This window comes from Nicotiana sylvestris, chromosome 5 (assembly GCF_000393655.2).
Source record: "Nicotiana sylvestris chromosome 5, ASM39365v2, whole genome shotgun sequence".
Classification (NCBI taxonomy): Eukaryota; Viridiplantae; Streptophyta; class Magnoliopsida; order Solanales; family Solanaceae; genus Nicotiana; species Nicotiana sylvestris.
In genome coordinates, this window is record NC_091061.1 from 94,431,367 (window position 1) to 94,454,898 (window position 23,532).

Here is a 23,532-nt window from a genome sequence, read left to right on the forward strand (position 1 = left end):
TGGGATTCTATTTAGTAGGAGAGGCAGGCTTGATTGTAGACTAACATCTGTCTATATCTTATGAAAGCGGTAAGGAAGTCTTAAAAAGTTAAGTAAATTGAATTGAAGGTTATTGGATTAATTTGCTCATGTCTATCACTGTGCAAAATGGTCATATTTATGCATATTTATATAATCGCATTTCCAAACATATTTCTAGACTTTAGTAGGCATGTTCTGATTTAATGCTCTGCTAGTTCACCTTTGCAGTTACAAATTGGTTAACTACATTCTCTACTTTTTTTTTCATCCAACAACATTCTCTCGATGTTCAGCTAATACATTACTAATTAGTAATTAGTTGTTACCCACAGTACGAGCTGGTTGAGCAAGTTCTCAGGTGAAAACCTTATTGGACTTTATCACCAATACATGTTCTCTCTGATTCTCTATGTTTTTAAGGACCCTTTTGTGGATTCATCCTAAGGTTGTGTGGGCATGGGGTTTGCCTATTCTTGTAATCTGGTCGTCCACTAAACTAAGCCCAATCTGTTATTCAAACATAATGATTGACTATGAAGAGTGTTTGAATGTTGCTCAAACAAATAACATGCATAGGTAAGTAACTTTCTATAATTCTATGCAGGTACTATACTTTGCACAACTACTTCCACTGACAGAATCTGAATAAGAGAAATCACATAAAGCGATAAATTCTAATGCATATATTGAAGTGCCACTGCAAGTCCGATGATACTATTTGTCTACTCCTTAAGAAATACCAGGTATTGCTTTTTCTGTTGTAACCACTGAAAAAATAGAGCAAACCAGAGAGCACAAGTAAATTCAAACCAAAAAGGTAGTTTAGATCTACTATTGCATTTTTTCCAGCAAGAAGTTTGATCTTTAGTTATAGACTTACAGGACTCTCAAGTTGTAATGTTTGTCTAAAACACGTGTACACAAGGGACAAAACTAAAGTTCAAAACAAAGCACGTGTAGTCATGTATATTGTCCGAGTTGTACCGTTGATCCATAACCATCTGCACCGCCATCAAAAGTAGTGTATGTACAAGCCAGAGGCGAAGCCACACTTTAAGTTAGGGTGGCCAATTGACCACCCTTTGTCGGAAAATTACATTACGTATATAAATAAAATATTCGGTTTTAGAGGTACGTAACACATATTGAACACCCTTTGTTGGAATTTTTTTTTATTTCAAGTTTGAACACCCTTTAGAAAATTCCTAGCTTAGCCACTGATACAAGTCATAAAAAAACATATGTACCGGCAGGCCACATAGTCAGTAAACTGTAAATATTAAAAACAGACATGTAGTCATTATCGAATGTGAAAGAATAAAATATAATTTTCTTTTTTAGCTTCTTATTATGACTATAGAGAGCTTTTAGAGCCACTTTTATCCTATAGTAAGTTTGTTTATCACCTTGAACATATTTGCAAAAGTGTAGTAGTCCAAAAATACTCAACTTAGAGGCATTAAAAGGAATTATGAAGGAAAACAGAATTCAGGAAAAGGAAAGTAATACAAAATTTCCAGGAAACCACAGAGCAATGGAGATGGTCGAAGAAGTTGTTGAGTAACATTGTATCCTTTGGATTGTTATGGTAGATGGATGTAAGCAACACTGACGAAGCAATTCAGTGTTTGGAGCTTTGGATAATTTACTTTTTACATGACACAATTTAATTCCTCTGAATCTTATTGTGCAAAGTGTGACGAACTTCAAAGTTTCATTTATTACAGTCCTCACCTGAAGAGTTAATATGTACAGTGATCAAAAGGTTTAAGTCTCCACCTGCAGTAAAGAAACAACATCTTAAAAGTTAGAGAAAACAAGGGAACAAAGTTTGGAGAAAGTGGGAATTAAAGGAAAGTTCAGTGGGGACTGAAGAAGATGGTCATGGACATAGTAAGTACAATGAACAGTCAAAATGTAAAGTGAATTTGATGAAGCAAAGAAAACATCGTGAATTTTATTTTTTAATCATCAAAGGTTCAAATATGTGTTAGAGAATGAGGACACTACAGTTGTGAGGACAGAACTGCCAAGTGCAACACTCTTGTCTAATCTAGTGCATAGTATGGTGAACACTATCTTCTTCTAAGGAGATATACAGGAAACATGGGAAGCAGAAGCACTTAAATGGGCCAAGGAATGCACAACTTTTAACAGTATGTTTATTTGGAAATCAACGACTTCATGCTCCAGAAAAGTCTTAATCTTTGAACATTCCCTTTGGTGAATATCTCTACCTCTATATGTAAGTTCAAATATTTGGGTTAAATTTGTGAAAAAATAGATTACCGATCACAACCTTTTATAGGAAAAACTGTTTCTAAATTGATTGCAAAAAAAGTGTACGTAATACTTTAAGAAAAAAATTAAATTCTCAAAAAGTAGTTGTGTTATTCTTCTGAGAAGGAGAAGTATGAAGTTTGAGGTTGGTTGTGTTGAATGTCAAAACTCCCACATCGGTGGAAGACCAAATTGGTTGGGATTTTTTCCCTATAAAAGGAGGCCTAATGTTTAGGATTTAAATACACCTCTCATTTGCCTTCTTATCTTCTTAAGGCATTTGTATCTTCTCTCTTTAGTATTATTTCACTTGTATTTTGGAGTGGAATAAAATATTGGTTGTGTCCGAGGAGTAGGCAAAATTAATCGAACCTCGTAAATTCTGGTGTTCCTTTTATTGTTGCTTTATTGTCTTATTTATTATTTGGTGGTTGTCATAATTTTTGGTATAGTAGTTGTGACTTATTCACACTATATACATTTGGCTTCCGCAACAATTGGTATCAAAGCCAAGGTACTGTCTAAGTATGCTCTGTAGTTGCAGCATAGTCTGATCTTCCACATCAGAAAAGATTTATCTTGGTAACTGTGTCAAGGTTCTGTCTTAGTATGCTCTGTGGTTGCAGCTTAGTCTGATCTTCCACACCATAAAGGAAATAATCTTGATTTGTGTCGTCAGCTATTAAATAATATTCGTGTCAAAATGGGAGACAATAAACAAGAAGAATCTACATCAAGTGTCAATAATACGTCATCGTTGGCATCTTCGTTTATGACAAGAATTGTGTCAAATGTGAAATTTGCGGTAGAAATTTTTGACGGATCAGGACATTTTGAGATGTGGCAAGGCGAGGTTTTAGATGTCCTTTTTCAACAAGGGCTAGATCTTGCTATTGAAGAAAAGAGACCAGATGCTATTGGAGAAGAAGATTGGAGAATTATCAATCGTGTTGCTTGCGGTACCATTCGATCCTACCTTGCTAGAGAGCAGAAATATCCATACACAAAGGAAACTTCTGCAAGTAGATTATGGAAAGCACTGGAGGATAAATTTTTGAAGAAAAACAGTCAAAATAAATTGTACATGAAGAAGAGACTGTTTCACTTCACCTATGTTCCTGGTACCACGATGAATGAACATATCACCAGTTTCAATAAGTTGGTCACAGATTTGCAAAATATGGATACAACTTATGATGATGGTGACTTGGCCTTGATGTTGTTGGCGTCACTTCCTGATGAGTACGAGCACCTTGAAACTACTCTACTCCATGGAAATGACGAAGTTTCTCTCAGAGAAGTTTGTTCGGCTTTGTACAGCTATGAACAAAGAAAGCGAGAAAAACAGAAGGGCGGAGAAGGAGAAGCACTATTTGTGAGGGGTCGTCCTCAAAATCAAACGAGGACAAAGAAGGGAAGATCCAAGTCAAGATCCAGACCCAGCAAAGATGAATGTGCCTTTTGTCGAGAAAAAGGGCACTGGAAGAAAGACTGTCCGAAGTTGAAGAATAAGGCCAAACATAACAATGGAAAGGCCATTATGGATTCAAATGTAGCTGATTGTGATGATTCAGACTTCTCATTAGTTACAACAGAGTCATCAACATCATCAGACATATGGTTGATGGACTCGGCTTGTAGCTATCATATGTGTCCCAACAGGGACTGGTTCGTGGATTTTCAAGAAGGAGAAATATGGAGTCATCCACACAGCGGACAACAGCCCTCTTACCTCATATGGAATTGGTTCAATACGATTAAGGAACCATGATGGAATGATCAGAACATTAACAGATGTTCGATATGTACCGGATTTGAAGAAGAATCTCATCTCTGTGGGAGCCCTAGAATCAAAAGGGTTCAAAATCATTGCAGAAAATGGAGTGATGAGAGTATGCTCCGGTGCACTAGTGGTAATGAAGGCTAATCGGAAGAATAATAATATGTACCGCTATCGTGGCAGTACAGTTATTGGGACAGCGACAGTGACATCCAGTGACGACAAAGAGGCAGAAGCAACCAAGCTATGGCACATGCGCTTGGGACATGCTGGAGGAAAATCCTTGAAAACTCTATCAGATCAAGGATTGTTAAAAGGAGTAAAGGCTTGCAACTTGGAGTTTTGTGAGCATTGTGTCAAAGGGAAACAGACAAGGGTTAAATTTGGTACAGCGATCCATAATACTAAAGGCATTTTGGATTATGTACACTCTGATGTTTGGGGTCCTTCCAAAACACCTTCATTGGGTGGGAAGCACTATTTTGTAACCTTTGTTGATGATTTTTCTCGAAGAGTGTGGGTGTATACAATGAAAAACAAAGATGAAGTGCTGGGAATTTTTCTCAAATGGAAGACGATGGTGGAGAATCAAACAGGCAGGAGGATCAAGTGTATTCGCACAGACAATGGAGGTGAATACAAAAATGATCATTTCAATAAGGTCTGTGAAAATGATGGCATCGTCCGACACTTCACTGTTAGACATACACCACAACAGAATGGAGTGGCAGAACGTATGAACCGGACCTTGCTGGAGAAGGTACGGTGTATGTTGTCCAATGCTGGCTTGGGCAAAGAATTTTGGGCTGAGGCAATTACATATGCATGCCACCTCATTAATCGTCTACCATCTGCTGCTATTGATGGCAAGACACCATTTGAAAAATGGTATGGAAAGCCTGCTGTAGATTATGACTCTTTGCACGTGTTTGGCTCAACTGCATATTATCATGTGACAGAGTCAAAATTGGATCCAAGGGCAAAGAAGGCTATTTTTATGGGAATTACTTCTGGAGTCAAAGGATATCGCTTATGGTGTCCTATGACAAAGAAAGTAATATTCAGCAGGGATGTTACCTTTGATGAATCTGCTATGGTAAATAAGGTAACAGAAGATACCAAACAAAATGAAGGTGCTTCTAAGCAGGTGGAGTTTGAGGGAAAATTTATTTTTCCTACACAAGAAGCAGAGGAGGAAACAAATGAAGATTACCCTCTGGAAGGAGAGCCAGTAGAGGAGATTCCAACTCAGGAACCTCAACAACAACTTGAATCAATAGCAACCAGCAGGCCAAAAAGAACAATAACGAAACCTGTTCGTCTCATAGAGACGGTTGCTTGTGCAACCTCAATTGTAGCTGATGATGTTCCTACTACTTATAAAGACGCTGTCCAAAGTTCAGAAGAAGATAAGTGGAGGATTTCCATGAATGATGAAATACAGTCCCTTCATCAGAATCATACATGGAGATTGGCCAATCTCCCGAAGGGAAAGAAAGCAATTGGGTGCAAATGGGTATTTGCAAAGAAAGAAGGATTTCCTAACCAATTAGATGTTCGCTACAAAGCAAGATTGGTGGCCAAAGGATATGCTCAAAAGGAGGGAATTGATTACAATGAAGTGTTTTCTCCAGTTGTAAAACATTCCTCCATTAGAATTATGTTGGCTTTGGTAGCACAATTGGATTTGGAACTAGTTCAGATGGATGTAAAAACTGCGTTTTTACATGGAAACTTGGAGGAGGAAATCTACATGACTCAGCCAGAAGGATTCAAAGTTGCTGGAAAAGAAAATATGGTGTGCAAACTTGAAAAATCGTTGTACGGATTGAAACAATCTTCTAGACAATGGTACAAGCGATTTGACGAGTTTATGTTGCGGCAAGGGTACAAGAGAAGCAAATACGATCATTGTGTGTATTTGCACAAGCTTAAAGATGGTTCCTTTGTATATCTTCTCCTATATGTTGATGATATGTTGATAGCTTCCAAGAATTCGGAAGAAATTGATAAGTTGAAGATTCAACTGAAGAAGGAGTTCGAGATGAAGGATTTGGGTGAGGCAAAGAAAATTCTTGGCATGGAGATAATTAGAGATAGACGTTCAAAGAAACTCTGTTTATCTCAAAAGGAATATTTGAAGAGAGTACTTCAACGTTTTGGCATAGATGACAAGACTAAGCCAGTTAGTACTCCACTTGCTTCCCATTTTAAGCTAAGTACTACTATGTCGCCAATGGATGAAGCTGAACGAGAGTATATGTCAAAGGTACCATACGCAAATGTTGTTGGTAGCTTGATGTATGCAATGGTCTGTACGAGACCTGACATTTTACAAGTTGTTGGAGTTATTAGCAGATATATGCATAATCCAGGAAAGGAGCATTGGCAAGCTGTGAAGTGGTTTCTACGGTATATTCATAATAATGTAGATGTTGGGTTAGTTTTTGAGTAGGAATACAATCAGTCTGTAGTTGGATATTGTGACTCAGATTTTGCGGGTGATCTGGACAAACGAAGATCAACTACTGGTTATGTGTTTACTTTTGCAAAAGCACCAGTTAGTTGGAAGTCTACTTTGCAGTCAACAGTTGCTTTGTCTACAACAGAGGCAGAGTACATGGCTATTACAGAGGCTGTGAAGGAGGCAATTTGGCTTCAAGGATTGCTAAAAGAGCTTGGTGTTGAACAAAAAGGTATCACAATTTTTTGTGATAGTCAAAGTGCTATTCAATTAGCGAAGAACCAAGTTTATCATGCAAGGACGAAGCACATTGATGTTCGGTATCATTTCGTACGAGAAATCATAGAAGAAGGTGGAGTCACGGTGAAGAAAATTCATACTACAGAGAATCCTGCTGATATGCTGACAAAGGTGGTGACTGCGGTCAAGTTTCAACATTGTTTGGATTTGATCAACATTGTTGAACACTGAAGATTGAAGATGAAGACACAACCAAAATTTGTTATTGAGAGAGAATTGAAAATGTGGAATTTTGCCAAGGTGGAGATTTGTTGAATGCCAAAACTCCCACATCGGTGGAAGACCAAATTGGTTGGGATTTTTTCCCTATAAACGGAGGCCTAATGTTTAGGATTTAAACACACCTCTCATTTGCCTTCTCATCTGTTTAAGGCATTTGTATCTTCTCTCTTTAGTATTATTTCACTTGTATTTTGGAGTGGAATAAAATATTGGTTGTGTCCGAGGAGTAGGCAAAATTAGCCGAACCTCGTAAATTCTGGTGTTCCTTTTATTGTTGCTTTATTGTTTTATTTATTATTTGGTGGCTGTCATAATTTTTGGTATAATAATTGTGACTTATTCACACTATATACATTTGGCTTCCGCAACAGGTTGACAATGAAACTTGCCTGCTAAATTTTGATGACATGATTCAAATATACAAAACATCAATTGCGGGAGAAAAAAGCTGAATGCGCTTCTTAAGTTTGGGTCAACTACAAAATAAGGGTGTCTGAAATTCTGCTTTAACGACGTATATTTTCAGCAAAATATTGGCATCCAAGTGGTTCTAGAAAATTATCATAAGTAAGTTTTTGCCTTAATAACTTTCTGCTCTTCATTCCAATTTCCTAAAGCTTTCAACAGACACATACAAACAATCTATTAATAAATAAAAGAGAAAACTGTGATTTTGGTGACATAATTATTGGCAAATTCTAATTTTGGTTTCTCAGCTTAGAGTTCCTAGTGACAAAGATAAATCAAATGGCTCGATAACTTCCAACACAGTACCTGTATAGATTGTAGTTCTATTTTCTAGTGAAACAAAGAATTGTTGGAGAGTCTTCTAAATTTTGGTATTTAAATGAGGAATAATCCACTTAATTCTAAAGGGAGGAATTTTAATAGTTCATCGGTTTTAGCTTTTATTGTCTACACTCAACCTACTTTTCAATACAAGGTTTATTCAAGATGGTTTACTAACCTTCACTTTTTCTTTGCAGCAGTGACAGGCTCAATATTTTGTTTTCTGCTAGAAGAAGCATTTTTTCTAGTTGGAGTTGTCCGCTCAATCTGTTGTCTTTTGCTAGATGATGTAGGTTCTGTGATCAGCTCCTTTTGTTCCTGTGGGGAGGACAGATTGCCAAGCTCTCTTTTGCTGCTTTCTCCAGCAGTTGTAAAAGTTGATGGTGCTGGCAATTGGGGAGCATCTTGCTTTTCAACATACGACAGAATGAACAGCTTTGCTGGTGTTTCATCTGACGCCCTGGAAAGTAATTTCTTCAGTTGTACTTTGAACACTTTGTTAGCAAGACGTTGCTGGAGGGGCATCACTTCATTCTGTATTCAAAAATGAGCTCTCAAGCTCTAACATGTCAGTTGAAGTAACGAATTTAACCAAATTTTAATTATCGTTTGTACCTTTATCTTAGTTATTTCATAGATCTGTTCAGCTTTCATTGAAAGAAGATTTTCTCCAGATTCACCAAATATTGTTGCAATTGCCGATCCACTTCTATCTGCAATTTCAACTTGAAATCGACACCTGTTATACAATGTCATTGCACGTTATTATACATTCACAAAATCTATGAGAGTAATTTCAATTTGAAAAGCAAACAAAATTATTGTACCTGGGTGGTAACATCGCATGTTGATCGCAATTCACACAGTCGACAGCTTTTATTATGGAAGTTCTAACAAATTGCTTGCATTTTGAACACATTAACTCGTAAAACCGCTGCTCATCATCCAGCAGCAACATTTTAGCTTCTACATGAAAAGATTGCATCTGTTCAACATAAAGGAGAGCTGATGATTAGTTGAGCTACTGTTATAATGTTGAACCACAATATATAATGGTATATGTTACACGCATACCGCTGGTTGTGACTGAATATTTGCAATAGGTACAGCCTCATCATGTAGCGACATTAGAAGAGGCGATGAAGTTGCCTCTGAGGAACTACTCTGCGCATATGTTCTCAACGTTTCTTCATTATCTTTCACCCTATAAATAAACACAGATATATATCATTTTTGGTGATTTACATAATTATCTTTTTGTCCATGACTATATTGATGTAGTACATTCGTGTATTTATCTCATACCAGTTCATCAGTTCCGCAGCCTGCGGATAGAATGGGTTTACCAATATTGCAGAATTATATCTTGTTGTCAACGATGTTCCTGTGTTGTCATCTATAAGTATGAAAAAATCTGAATTCATTAATGTATAAAAGAAAGTTGAAATCTAGTCCATACCAGCATAAGAAGACCGTGCAATTCGCTTTGCTAGGATTATTAGATGTTTGTCAACTTGTGTAGCTAGCTCATTTCCATCAGTTTCAGCAAAGTCTTCCCACAAAGTAAAAATACAATGGTGCGGACTATAGAGAGAAAAGAAATAAGTATCAATGAGCTAGACCTTTCCCTTATCTTTTATATGATAAACAAACTAAAAAGGTGCTCAACTGGCATCTTCACATTAAAATGACAAACATATAATCACCAAAATCTATTGTCAACAATACTGATAATTGTCTCCAAATGTTCAATAAATTCCCTGCTAACAACTAATGGGAATGGAAAATAAGAAACAAAGTAGCCATTTTACTGTAGAAGCTAACAATACTGAAGTTTTAATCTTTGCCATCACAACAAACTCAAAAAAAGAAATTAACAATTTTTCCACCGCCTGTACCTACTATTTAGTTGCACTGAAATATCCTTTACACTGCAATGCATCCAATTTTATCAACTTCCATAGCTTGTTTTAAACTTAATCACATAGAGAGTTGTAGTGTTATTGAGAACTAAATGTTTTCTTTATGTTGGATAAGCTATATTGGTATTTAGTTGTACTCTACACCTACATTTTTTTTTAATATACCTATTACCGATTTGTTTGACTGACAAACAAGTTTTATTGGTTTTGACAAAGTATCCATAACATCTTATATGTGACTACATTGTCAAACCAAGAACTTAGAAAACTACTTAAGAGTCTTCGATTTCCATCTGTGCCATCATATCAAATGCCTAAGTGAACTATTGAAAGATGCTACAGGAAACAAAGAAAAGCAATTTATTGCATAGAGCTACAGATCTGCATAAATACACTTTACAAGCGGAATCAACATTAGTTATATTGATCTTTGAGTACCAATGAATCCTTTGAAATTAACGGAATAGAAGAAGATGCGCTAAACTGTATGAGTTTGAAGAAAGAATGAGAAGTTTAGTAAATTGAATAAGAGTGGACTGAATATATAAAATCCTAATCCTGACTTTAGAAGGGAGAAGAAAAATATTTAGAAGCTAGGGAGAGATTTTGAAATTTATACAGAAATTTATTTAGCATAAGGCAATATAAAATATGTTGCGGAAGTCAAATGTATATAGTGTGAATAAGTCATAACTACTATACCAAAAATTATGACAGCCACAAATAATAAATAAGACAATAAAGCAACAATAAAGGGAACACCAGAATTTACGAGGTTCGGCTAATTTTGTCTACTCCTCGGACACAACCAATATTTTATTCCACTCCAAAAATACAAGTGAAATAATATTAAAGAGAGAAGATACAAATGTCTTAAACAGATGAGAAGGCAAATGAGAGGTGCGTTTAAATCTTAAATATTAGGTCTTCTTTTATAGGGGGAAAATCCCACCCAAACTCAAGAGCCCACCGATGTGGGACAAAGAATTTGCTAAACTTCAACAAATCTCCACCTTGGCAAAATTCCACATCTTCAATTTTCTCTCAATAACAAATTTCAAATTTTTGATTGTGTCTAAATCTTCAATCTTCAGTGTTCAACAATGTTGATCAAATTCAAACAATGTTGAAACTTGATCGCAGTCACCACCTTTGTCAGCATATCAGCAGGATTCTCCGTAGTATGAATTTTCTTCACTGTGACTCCTCCTTCTTCTATGATTTCTCGTACGAAATGATACCGAACATCAATATGCTTCGTCCTTGCATGATAAACTTGGTTCTTCGCTAATTGAATAGCACTTTGACTATCACAAAAAATTGTGATACCTTTTTGTTCAACACCAAGCTCCTTAAGCAATCCTTGAAGCCAAATTGCCTCCTTCACAGCCTCTGTAATAGCCATGTACTCTGCCTCTGTTGTAGACAAAGCAACTGTTGACTGCAAAGTAGACTTCCAACTAACTGGTGCCTTTGCAAAAGTAAACACATAACCAGTAGTTGATCTTCGTTTGTCCAGATCACCCGCAAAATCTGAGTCACAATATCCAACTACAGACTGATTGTCTTCCTGCTCAAAAACTAACCCGACATCTACAGTATTATGAATATACCGTAGAATCCACTTCACAGCTTGCCAATGCTCCTTCCCTGGATTGTGCATATATCTGCTAATAACTCCAACAACTTGTGAAATGTCAGGCCTTGTGCAAACCATTGCATACATCAAGCTACCAACAACATTTGCGTATGGTACCTTTGACATATACTCTCGTTCAGCTTCATCCATTGGCGACATAGTAGTACTTAGCTTAAAATGGGAAGCAAGTGGAGTACTAACTGGCTTAGTCTTGTCATCTATGCCAAAACGTTGAAGTACTCTCTTCAAATATTCCTTTTGAGATAAACAGAGTTTCTTTGAACGTCTATCTCTAATTATCTCCATGCCAAGAATTTTCTTTGCCTCACCCAAATCCTTCATCTCGAACTCCTTCTTCAGTTGAATCTTCAACTTATCAATTTCTTCCGAATTCTTGGAAGCTATCAACATATCATCAACATATAGGAGAAGATATACAAAGGAACCATCTTTAAGCTTGTGCAAATACACACAATGATCGTATTTGCTTCTCTTGTACCCTTGCCGTAACATAAACTCGTCAAATCGCTTGTACCATTGTCTAGAAGATTGTTTCAATCCGTACAACGATTTTTCAAGTTTGCACACCATATTTTCTTTTCCAGCAACTTTGAATCCTTCTGGCTGAGTCATGTAGATTTCCTCCTCCAAGTTTCCATGTAAAAACGCAGTTTTTACATCCATCTGAACTAGTTCCAAATCCAATTGTGCTACCAAAGCCAACATAATTCTAATGGAGGAATGTTTTACAACTGGAGAAAATACTTCATTGTAATCAATTCCCTCCTTTTGAGCATATCTTTTGGCCACCAATCTTGCTTTGTAGCGAACATCTACTTGGTTAGGAAATCCTTCTTTCTTTGCAAATACCCATTTGCACCCAATTGCTTCCTTTCCCTTCGGGAGATTGGCCAATCTCCATGTGTGATTCTGATGAAGGGACTGTATTTCATCATTCATGGCAATCCTCCACTTATTTTCTTCTGAACTTTGGACAGCGTCTTTATAAGTGGTAGGAACATCATCAGCTACAATTGAGGTTGCACAAGCAACCGTCTCTATGAGACGAACAGGTTTCGTTATTGTTCTTTTTGGCCTGCTGGTTGCTATTGATTCAAGTTGTTGTTGAGGTTCCTGAGTTGGAATCTCCTCTACTGGCTCTCCTTCCAGAGGGTAATCTTCATTTGTTTCCTCCTCTGCTTCTTGTGTAGGAAAAATAAATTTTCCCTCAAACTCCACCTGCTTAGAAGCACCTTCATTTTGTTTGGTATCTTCTGTTACCTTATTTACCATAGCAGATTCATCAAAGGTAACATCCCTGCTGAATATTACTTTCTTTGTCATAGGACACCATAAGCGATATCCTTTGACTCCAGAAGTAATTCCCATAAAAATAGCCTTCTTTGCCCTTGGATCCAATTTTGACTCTGTCACATGATAATATGCAGTTGAGCCAAACACGTGCAAAGAGTCATAATCTACAGCAGTCTTTCCATACCATTTTTCAAATGGTGTCTTGCCATCAATAGCAGCAGATGGTAGACGATTAATGAGGTGGCATGCATATGTAATTGCCTCAGCCCAAAATTCTTTGCCCAAGCCAGCATTGGACAACATACACCGTACCTTCTCCAGCAAGGTCCGGTTCATACGTTCTGCCACTCCATTCTGTTGTGGTGTATGTCTAACAGTGAAGTGTCGGACGATGCCATCATTTTCACAGACCTTATTGAAATGATCATTTTTGTATTCACCTCCATTGTCTGTGCGAATACACTTGATCCTCCTGCCTGTTTGATTCTCCACCATCGTCTTCCATTTGAGAAAAATTCCCAGCACTTCATCTTTGTTTTTCATTGTATACACCCATACTCTTCGGGAAAAATCATCAACAAAGGTTACAAAATAGTGCTTCCCACCCAATGAAGGTGTTTTGGAAGGACCCCAAACATCAGAGTGTACATAATCCAAAATGCCTTTAGTATTATGGATCGCTGTACCAAATTTAACCCTTGTCTGTTTCCCTTTGACACAATGCTCACAAAACTCCAAGTTGCAAGCCTTTACTCCTTTTAACAATCCTTGATCTGATAGAGTTTTCAAGGATTTTCCTCCAGCATGTCCCAAGCGCATGTGCCATAGCTTGGTTGCTTCTGCCTCTTTGTCGTCACTGGATGTCACTGTCGCTGTCCCAATAACTGTACTGCCACGATAGCGGTACATATTATTATTCTTCCGATTAGCCTTCATTACCACTAGTGCACCGGAGCATACTCTCATCACTCCATTTTCTGCAATGATTTTGAACCCTTTTGATTCTAGGGCTCCTACAGAGATGAGATTCTTCTTCAAATTCGGTACAAATCGAACATCTGTTAATGTTCTGATCATTCCATCATGGTTCCTTAATCGTATTGAACCAATGCCATATGAGGTAAGAAAGTTGTTATCCGCTGTGTGGATGACTCCATATTCTCCTTCTTGAAATTCCACGAACCAGTCCCTGTTGGGACACATATGATAGCTACAAGCCGAGTCCATCAACCATATGTCTGATGATGTTGATGACTCTGTTGTAACTAATGAGAAGTCTGAATCATCACAATCAGCTACATTTGAATCCATAATGGCCTTTCCATTGTTATGTTTGGCCTTATTCTTCAACTTCGGACAGTCTTTCTTCCAGTGCCCTTTTTCTCGACAAAAGGCACATTCATCTTTGCTGGGTCTGGATCTTGACTTGGATCTTCCCTTCTTTGTCCTCGTTTGATTTTGAGGATGACCCCTCACAAATAGTGCTTCTCCTTCTCCGCCCTTCTGTTTTTCTCGCTTTCTTTGTTCATAGTTGTACAAAGCCGAACAAACTTCTCTGAGAGAAACTTCGTCATTTCCATGGAGTAGAGTAGTTTCAAGGTGCTCGTACTCATCAGGAAGTGACGCCAACAACATCAAGGCCAAGTCACCATCATCATAAGTTGTATCCATATTTTGCAAATCTGTGACCAACTTATTGAAACTGGTGATATGTTCATTCATCGTGGTACCAGGAACATAGGTGAAGTGAAACAGTCTCTTCTTCATGTACAATTTATTTTGACTATTTTTCTTCAAAAATTTATCCTCCAGTGCTTTCCATAATTTACTTGCAGAAGTTTCCTTTGTGTATGGATATTTCTGCTCTCTAGCAAGGTAGGATCGAATGGTACCGCAAGCAACACGATTGATAATTTTTCAATCTTCTTCTCCAATAACATCTGGTTTTTTTTCTTCAATGGCAAGATATAGCCCTTGTTGAAAAAGGACATCTAGAACCTCACCTTGCCACATCCCAAAATGCCCAGACCCGTCAAAAATTTCTACCGCAAATTTCGCATTTGACACAATTCTTGTCATAAGCGAAGATGTCAATGATGACGTATTGTTGACACTTGATGTAGATTCTTCTTGTTTATTGTCTCCCATATTTGACATAAATATTATTTAATAGCTGACGACACAAATCAAGATTATTTCCTTTCTTATGTAGAAGATCAGACTAAGCTGCAACCACAGAGCATACTCAGACAGAACTTTGACTCAGTTACCAAGATAAATCTTTTCTGATGTGGAAGATCAGACTATGCTGCAACCATAGAGAATACTTAGACAGTATCTTGGCTCTGATACCAATTGTTGCGGAAGCCAAATGAATATAGTGTGAATAAGTCACAACTATTATACCAAAAATTATGACAGCCACCAAATAATAAATAAGACAATAAAGTAACAATAAAGGGAACACCAGAATTTACGAGGTTCGGCTAATTTTGTCTACTCCTCGGACACAACCAATATTTTATTCCACTCCAAAAATACAAGTGAAATAATATTAAAGAGAGAAGATACAAATGCCTTAAACAGATGAGAAGGCAAATGAGAGGTGTGTTTAAATCCTAAACATTAGGTCTTCTTTTATAGGGGGAAAATCCCCCCCAAACTCAAGAGCCCACCGATGTGGGACAAAGAATTTGCCAAACTTCAACAAAATATTGTTGACAAAAGCCTTCCTTCTTGTAGTGGCTTGTTGACATTCTAATTATAAGCTTCTATTTCATATGATTAAATTTGCACTAATTAGATGTTTAAATGCAGAGAAAGATTAACTGGACTTCACAAAAGAAGCGGACATGTCTTGTGAGAACAACATAATACTAGCTTCTTCGAGCAATAATGAAGATCCTTCATTAAAAGAACGTGGACGAACTCCCTAGGATGTTCTTGAATGTGTCCAAATTCAAAATACATATGATGGTCCGAAATCATCGATAGAAAAACTATTACTTGGTACCACAGAGAAAGAGTGTAGCTTTAGTCAAGAGGAACTAAACGTGGTTGAAGAAAAGTTGAAAAATGCCTTTGTCGAGTTCTATCAGAAACTTCGCAGCCTAAATTAGTACATGTTCTAAATCTAAGATACATTTTGGGTTCTCTTTCTGTATCAAAGAAATGTCCATGTTATTTGAACCATAATTAAATCAGTTAAGATGCTTCTCCTTTTTTAGTGAATTTATAGTCCATAAAATGACTAACTAAAGGAGGATCACAAACATGTCCTCATGTTATTTTTTGACGCTCAGAAAAGGCAGAAAAAAGAAGTAGCAACACACAATATCATCTATCGGGAAATCTGCAATCCAATAAGCAAAAACTTGCAGAAAATTGATCTCAAATCATTTTAAATCTTGTAAAAAGTAACTGAGTCGCATTTGAAATTTAGTTCTGAGATCCACAAATAATCCACTCAAATCACAAGCTCAACACATGAATATATTGAATCAAGTATAATAGTAAATTCAATATGATTGGCTAAATTGCTTTAGCATTGCCTAAAGCCACTGAAATTTTTTAAATAAGTTGAATGTTTTAAACTTACTCTGTATCCATAACAATGATTTGTCGACATTTATTGCCGTGGACGCCAGCGATCTTTATGGCACCGCAACTTACAACAATAGCAAGGATGTCTGTTTATAGGGGCTTGTAAATATTATTTTGCAATACAACATATATAAGACCTAAAATAATATGATATAATGATATTGTTGTATTACTTGTTACAGTTTACACAAAATATTACTTACCAAATTCAGCATTCCGTGGTTGTTGGTCCAGATTCGCCAAAGATACTATGTTTAATCTCGTTGGAGCTGGCAATGGCGGATCGTCCATGTTGTCTTCTTTTATTCTTTCAACAACTGTGAATCTGTCCAGAACTCATTCAAATCTATTGACAGGAATTCCATACGGCAAAGGGGTTCTAACTTTTGCAGTTGATATCAGATATGTGCAAAAGGGAGTGAACTTGTTTTGATATTTTTCTATGTCATCCCCATACAAAGCAACAGCAACTTGTTCTTCCTACAGTTGTTATTGTAATTAGTTAAATATTCTACAACATTTAACTGAATATATTTTATTTTTCTAGTATGTATAAATCCAATTGCACAACTCAAAATAAAGTGCCAAATCAGAATATTTTTTCCAATATCAAGATAACTTTATTTTCTTCATTTCATCTAAAAGGACAAATTTTGTCTTCTTTTATATTTTATGTAATATTTACTGTGGAAAAAATGAGAGTATTTATATAATATTGGAATTGCAACTACACATTATAGCGGCTAGATTACCATCTGATATTGCACAATCGCAATTTGAAATCTTGTTCGCCCATCCTTACTCTGCCTTGCTCTAGCTTTCTCAATAACCTGGACCTTACAGGTCCACTCGCTAGTTTGTGGAGTTATGTCACTTATATTAAGTCTATACTCCATACTTTGTAGCAGTCACTGCCAGGAAGGAAAAGAGTAAAAGAAGCTATGATTAGTATGTTGAATAGTAAACATGTAAAGAATTATAAAACAGGAAAAGAACAAAGCAATACTTGGTCACGCTATATCAACTTTGCAAAACAGCTTTTTGAATGGTTTCATCGTAAACTACATTATATGTAGAGTGGTCATCATGGTTAGAAGCTATTGGTGGTCAGATTAGCATTTTCACACAGTTTGAGCTCTTTGCTCTTGATAAAGCAACATAAAATTGACCATGCGAAAAAATAGGTTCTAGCAAATAAATTCCAACAAAGTCTAATGTTTGACCTTGTGCTTTATTTATAGTCATAGCAAAACATAATCGTATAGGAAATTGGGTCCTCTTAAATGGAATAGGAAATTTTTCATCTTAAGATGATAATAATGGAATTCTTGGTATAAATACATGTGTATCTTTAAAATCACCTGATGAAATTTTAGCACTTATAACATGTATTTTAAAGTCACAGCAAGTCAACCGTGTACCATTACATACAGTGGCGGATCCATCCTTTAAGGTGGGGGTGGTATGGCACCCGCTATGTTGGTAAAATTATTATATATTTATGTAGAAATTTTTTTAAATTAGGTTAAATATTTGATCCTGTCACCCTTAATTGCAGACTAAACAAAGGTGTCATGGCTAGTACACCTTTTTGAAAGCTTTAATTTCTCGTGTGCAAAATTCAAGTTCGAATTTATCTTGAACCTTATCTCACTTTCCCTTTTCGTTGTGCTTTTTATTTCCTTTGTCCCAATTATTTTTCTTTTTGGCTACCTCCTAATTTCCTATTTTTCGTTCATTATTTTTTATAGTTTTTCCCTGTATTCTATTATTTTATCTGTAATCTTTAACAAGAACACTCAAAAAAGAGCCTCCAAAAATTAAAATTTCATAAAATAAGCATCTCTCTTAATTTCAAATCATTTAAGTTTTTCCTTTCAAAATCAAAAACTTGGGTCTTGATCGGAATTTTGGATTGAGATCAAATTTAATTTTTATATTTTTAATTATAACATAAAAAATCATGTGATTCTATAATTATTAAATACAACTTAAATCTCTTTACTATTAAATTATGATGACTATGTTGCAAGGATTGCCTAGAAAAATATGAGATTTATCATTTTAATTTTTCGGATCTTGTAGTTTATCTAATTCTGCATCTATTGGAGATATATATTTTTTATATTTTTCTAATTTTGATTGGTGAAATTCCCTTTTGAAGATGTTATTTTACTTGTGCAAATTTATTTTTAGCACACAAAAAGATGTAGTTCCCAAGTGAAAATATTAATTGTACTTGAATTGTTAATAGTAAAGGTGTGATTCTTTTTTTAAAATGCTAACTACATTTGCTTCTTGACGTTTGAGATGTAATTTCATATAACAACAAAATAGCTAGTGAAATCTCACAAGTAGGGTAGGAGATAGAGATGTAATTTTCATATTTTCAAATAAAAAAATGCCTATTAAATTACCCGAATAAACCAAAAAAATGAACCGAACAAACTCTATATTAATTATTACAGAGTGTACATTAAAAAAATTATGGTGGCACCTGCCACCTTCAAATCCTAGATCCGCCTCTGATTACAGAAGCCCTCACATGAATTTAGATTTCTTAATAATATAATCGGACAATTCTCCTTCAAAGATAATTTATGCGGTGGCAAACCAGCGGGATTAAAAGTATGCAGTAGGTCCTCAAATTGTGCCTGATCATTAGGTTCAGTGGTTTCATCAATACCAACAAAAGTTTTTAGTGTCCCTTGAAATCGATCTATAAGCATATCATTCATTTCATTGACGAAATCATTCTTCGTTGTGAGAATAACACGAGAACTTGGGTAAGATGATGCTGAAAAGAATGTGTGCATATTTGGATACGTTACTGTGAATAATTTTTCTAATGATTCTCTTTCAGTAGTAAATGGAATAGTTAAAGTATCTGGTATCTCAATTATATTTGTAGAGTTTGGTTTTTCTTGTCCATTTCCAATTCTCATTAAATAATCACAAAATAGAGGATCTGGTCTTTGCTCTCATATTTTCAGATAATTTCAATCTTTCAAGTTCTTCCCAAATATCAGAGTATAATAAATTTTCATTAATAAAATTTTCTTTCTTCCCATTACGAACAACAGGAAGCGTTTGTCTGAAGTCACCTCCAAAAACCACTACTTTTCCACCAAAAATTGTATTTGTATCCATGAGGTCTTTCAAGAGCAAATCAAAAGCCTGAAGTCACCTCCAAAAACCACTACTTTTCCACCAAAAATTGTATTTGTATCCATGAGGTCTTTCAAGAGCAAATCAAAAGCCTGAATCGTTCTTTTATTTGCCATAGACACTTCATCCCATCCAATCAATTTTGCTTCTCGAATTAAGCAGGCAAGTGCGCTTTGTTTGCTACTGTTGCAACTGAAATTATTATTAATATTTATTGGGATTTTGAACCGTGAATGTGCAGTTCGTCCACCAGGAAGAATGAAAGCAGCTACACCAGAAGTAGTTGTTGTCAATGTTATATATCCTTTAGACCGTATAGTTGCAAGTAAAGCACGATATAAGAATGTTTTTCATGTTCCTCCTGGACCATCAATGAAAAATGCTCCTGCTCTACATGAGAATATTCTTTCAATAATTGTATTGTATGCTTTAATTTGGTCTCTATTTAACTTCTTGCAAAATAATATGTCTTGTTCATTGACAATAATCGTCCTCTCAAAATGAACTTCCTTTGCTTCCTTCGCAGTGGTCGAAGGCCTGATTGTTTCTTGAACAATTTTGTAGTCATTTATGTCAGCATCCATAGAATGCAATATGTCATTAATATGGTTTAAAACTTGAAGCCGGATCTCATTTCTTCCAATGTTGGCTAGTAGCTTATGATCTTCAGACATTGGTTCCTCAAATTGTTCCCACAATTCTCTTGGGTTCACAGGATTACAATATACTAATAACGTAGCGAACAAACCTCTTAAGCTGTGTGGCATTTGGTAACTTGTTGCTTCTAACATGCATTCAATCAAACTGTTATCACATTGTAACATTCCTCGTTTTTCAACAGATTCTCTAAAGGTATTACATGGTTCTCCATTGACATATCGTAAATCTTCGTAAGATTTTGGGCCTCTAACATTCATTAATAACAACCTGAGATAGTATCGCTCGCCTTCTGTCGGATGACATGTCACAACACGACCAATAGTACATCCTTTTTGTCAACGTGTCCAAGTTCGATCTTTAGACGACCATACAAAATATTCAGGAAATTCCTGATACAACAACTTTAGTTCTTTAGCATCCTTGTCTGTTCTACTCATGTAAAAGAATTCTGTTAGCATAGTTTGTTTATTCATTGGGTTATTACAATAGTACGTATATCGGCACTGCTTTTAAATGAAATAAATTGTTGTCCTTCAAGATGAACCTGAAGAGAACATACACTCGGAGACATTTCACTAATAGAAAAACCAAACAAGCGCCATGTAGCTTCCGGTGGCGACACCCATCTAGATGATAGATATTCCTTTATTTCATCTATTTCTACATTTGTCTCGTTGGTATGCATATAAAATGCAATCTTGTCATGTCCTTTACAAATGTACTTGTAAAGGTACTTAACGACCTTAATGTCAGAGCATACTTCAACATTAATATGAAAATCAAATTTACCAAGCAAAAAAGGGTTGTATGGAACAACCCAAGAGTTGTCCAAAAATTGTTCTCTTATTAAAACTTACTCCTGTATTTCGCCTTTTGTAAACTGGATAAGAATTGACTCCTTTTGAAGTGTGATTAGCAAAGCTTTTTGGGTATTTAAACTTACAACTACCGTCTGTTTTCATACAAGAATTTGTAGGGTTAAGATTACCACAAGGACTATGCATCATGTGTCAAATAACGAATGAGTATAAATCTGGTTCTACATCTTCATCAGGTATTTCTGCGATAATAATATTGTCGTAATCTTCTGGCGTTAGCAACTTGTATTCATTAGCTAGTATTAGAAGGAAATGAGCATGAGGTAAATCACGTTTTTGAAATTCTACTGCATAGATAAAAGCTGCAACCTTTCATTTCACTTTAGGATATCCGTTTTTAATTCTTCTATTTTTACTCTAAACACCTGGCTAATGAGATCAGGTCTATTTTGTGCTTCATCCACTAATGCTAAATGTTCCTTTATCTCTGGCCAAGATGGATTACATGTCATGGTTATAAATAAATCAGGTTTACCAAAGTGCTGAACTAACGCGATAGCATCCATATACCGTTGATGCATATCTCTAAGCCCACCAATAAAAGAATTTGAAAGAAATTTCTTTTTCCCGATATTTGAAGCATCTCTTTTACCAAATCTCAAAATATCAATGAGTCTCTGTAGTACATTTGTTCTGAATAAATCCTGATTAAACCAAATAAAATCCAACCTTTGTGTTTCAAGTTTTATATATTCGTCGACCGTATATTGTTGAAATATTCTTCCAGTTAAGATTTCATCATCTCTCATTTGTAGTTTGTAACAATAATATTCATGGACAGACACTGTTTTCCTTTTTTCGCTTTCCTTTTTGTAGAATTTCAGCCTCTATTTCAAGATATTCGTCAAGAGAGCAAACATTTCTTATATTTGGTATCTCTTCATTTTCAAAATTTCTAGGATATCTAGAAATGCTTTCTGTCATATAAATCTTCTTAATACCACAATGCCACCCACTTTGACCATACGGAAATAACAACAAGTATTGTAAAGCATCATAGCATCCATAGTAATAATTTACTCTTTGTATATATTTGATGTGAGTATAGATTTGAATGTGCGGTGCACGAATAGCACTACCATCATTTCCTTCAACCCATATTGCTGCAATCTCAGTTGAGGTAGGCAGATTATATACTCGTTGGTCTAAACCTGAGTCACTTTTAAGAGCAATATACAAGTCCTCAAGGTTAGAAATATTTACCAGAGATCGTAGAAAGATAGAATATGGATTGATTGATAAAATGTCCATCAGTTCCTTCACTATTGTTTCATGGACTTTACTAGAACAAGCCATTCTGTATGTTAATTCATTACTATTATCGTAGAAGTACAGTAGTAGGTTTTTTGGTTTTCCATCTCGTGAATACAAATTATCCATCAAATGATACATTTGTCCTTGAACTTTGAAAATATATACACCACGGTTTCTTTTAGCTAGATCTTTATCATATTTTGCACCGAGCGATGTAAATGCAAAGAGGTTATTATATACGTGCTTATTGTTACGCAACGCCTTCCTGATGTTCTTTGGAAGGGCAACGTAAGGCTAAGCAACCGATGTCAGTGCGGTTGTTGTCCGCCAATGAGGTCCCCTCCGCACGCTAGACTAGATTGTCAGTGTCGTGCGGGAAAACCAATGTCATGAGCAATTGCGGAAGCTGAGAGAGAATTGGGTTTTGAATGATGATGATGATTTTATTGATGAATGAAAATGCTGATTACAAAGATGTGGTGTCGAGGGGGAGAGACACCAGAAAATGCTTGCTTGAAATGTTTGATTGTTTGGTCCCCCTTAATAATGCTTAAAAAAATAAACCAACATTACAAGACTAGTCCTAATAAAGCTGTAGAAGCACACTGAAATGAAAATGATGTAAACTAGCCTATGATTACAATGAAAAGGACTTAGATTATTACAAGGTAAAACTAAGTCCGATGGCAGCATCTTTGTCTTTGTCTTGCGGGTCTGCGCGCGCGTTGCTGTGGGCGCGCGCGACACTTGATGTGCTGGCCTGAGGCTGGGCACTGGTGCTTGGCATCAGGGTCTGTGCGCGAGGCGCTGCTGGAATGGGCCTGCAGCTGGGCGCTGGCGAGGCATCAGGATCTGCGCGCGCGACATTGTCAGGGCGCGCGACACTGTTTTTAATGGCCAGCCCTTGGGCGCTGGCGAGAGGCATCGGTGGGGCGACAGAGGCGCATGCGCGCTTGTCACTTGGCGCAGCCAAGACCACGGGGCCAACCATGGCGCTAGGCATTGTGAGGCTTGCTAGCCCGCCATGGGGCGCGGCCAAGGGGTCATGGTGCGTGTCTGGAAAGCAGCCCATGACATTATATACGTTCAGAAGTGTTTACACTCTTTACTATTTCCAAAATACAGATTCCGTAATTGTTTAACCAAAAATCTGAGTCTTTGGTCAAAGCTAAAAAGAAATTCGGGTTACTGATAATCAGGAGACGAAAATAAAATGTTTTTGAGAATGATGGTAAAGC

At 36.3% G+C, this 23,532-nt stretch overlaps 3 protein-coding genes across 3 annotated transcripts; all 3 read right to left on the minus strand.

Moving 5' to 3' along the window:
* Window positions 1-1,739: 1,739 nt before the first annotated feature.
* On the minus strand, window positions 1,740-17,230 carry LOC104213421 (replication protein A 70 kDa DNA-binding subunit B-like). Its single transcript, XM_070146586.1, has 11 exons — window positions 17,087-17,230; window positions 16,702-16,814; window positions 16,538-16,659; window positions 16,330-16,420; window positions 9,316-9,440; window positions 9,162-9,240; window positions 8,931-9,060; window positions 8,684-8,841; window positions 8,472-8,595; window positions 8,035-8,390; window positions 1,740-1,800 (listed from the first exon to the last, which is right to left on the minus strand). The coding sequence occupies exons 1-10, from the start codon at window positions 17,228-17,230 to the stop codon at window positions 8,037-8,039; spliced, it is 1,440 nt and encodes a 479-aa protein (XP_070002687.1). The 3' UTR covers window positions 1,740-1,800; window positions 8,035-8,036.
* A 1,617-nt stretch (window positions 17,231-18,847) lies between these two features.
* On the minus strand, window positions 18,848-19,279 carry LOC138869001 (uncharacterized). The gene has a single exon (XM_070146587.1). The coding sequence runs from the start codon at window positions 19,277-19,279 to the stop codon at window positions 18,848-18,850; it is 432 nt and encodes a 143-aa protein (XP_070002688.1).
* A 213-nt stretch (window positions 19,280-19,492) lies between these two features.
* Window positions 19,493-20,419, minus strand: LOC138869002 (uncharacterized). Its single transcript, XM_070146588.1, has 2 exons — window positions 19,870-20,419; window positions 19,493-19,770 (listed from the first exon to the last, which is right to left on the minus strand). Exons 1-2 carry the CDS (start codon window positions 20,417-20,419, stop codon window positions 19,493-19,495), a joined length of 828 nt encoding a protein of 275 aa, XP_070002689.1.
* Between the last annotated feature and the right edge of the window lie 3,113 nt (window positions 20,420-23,532).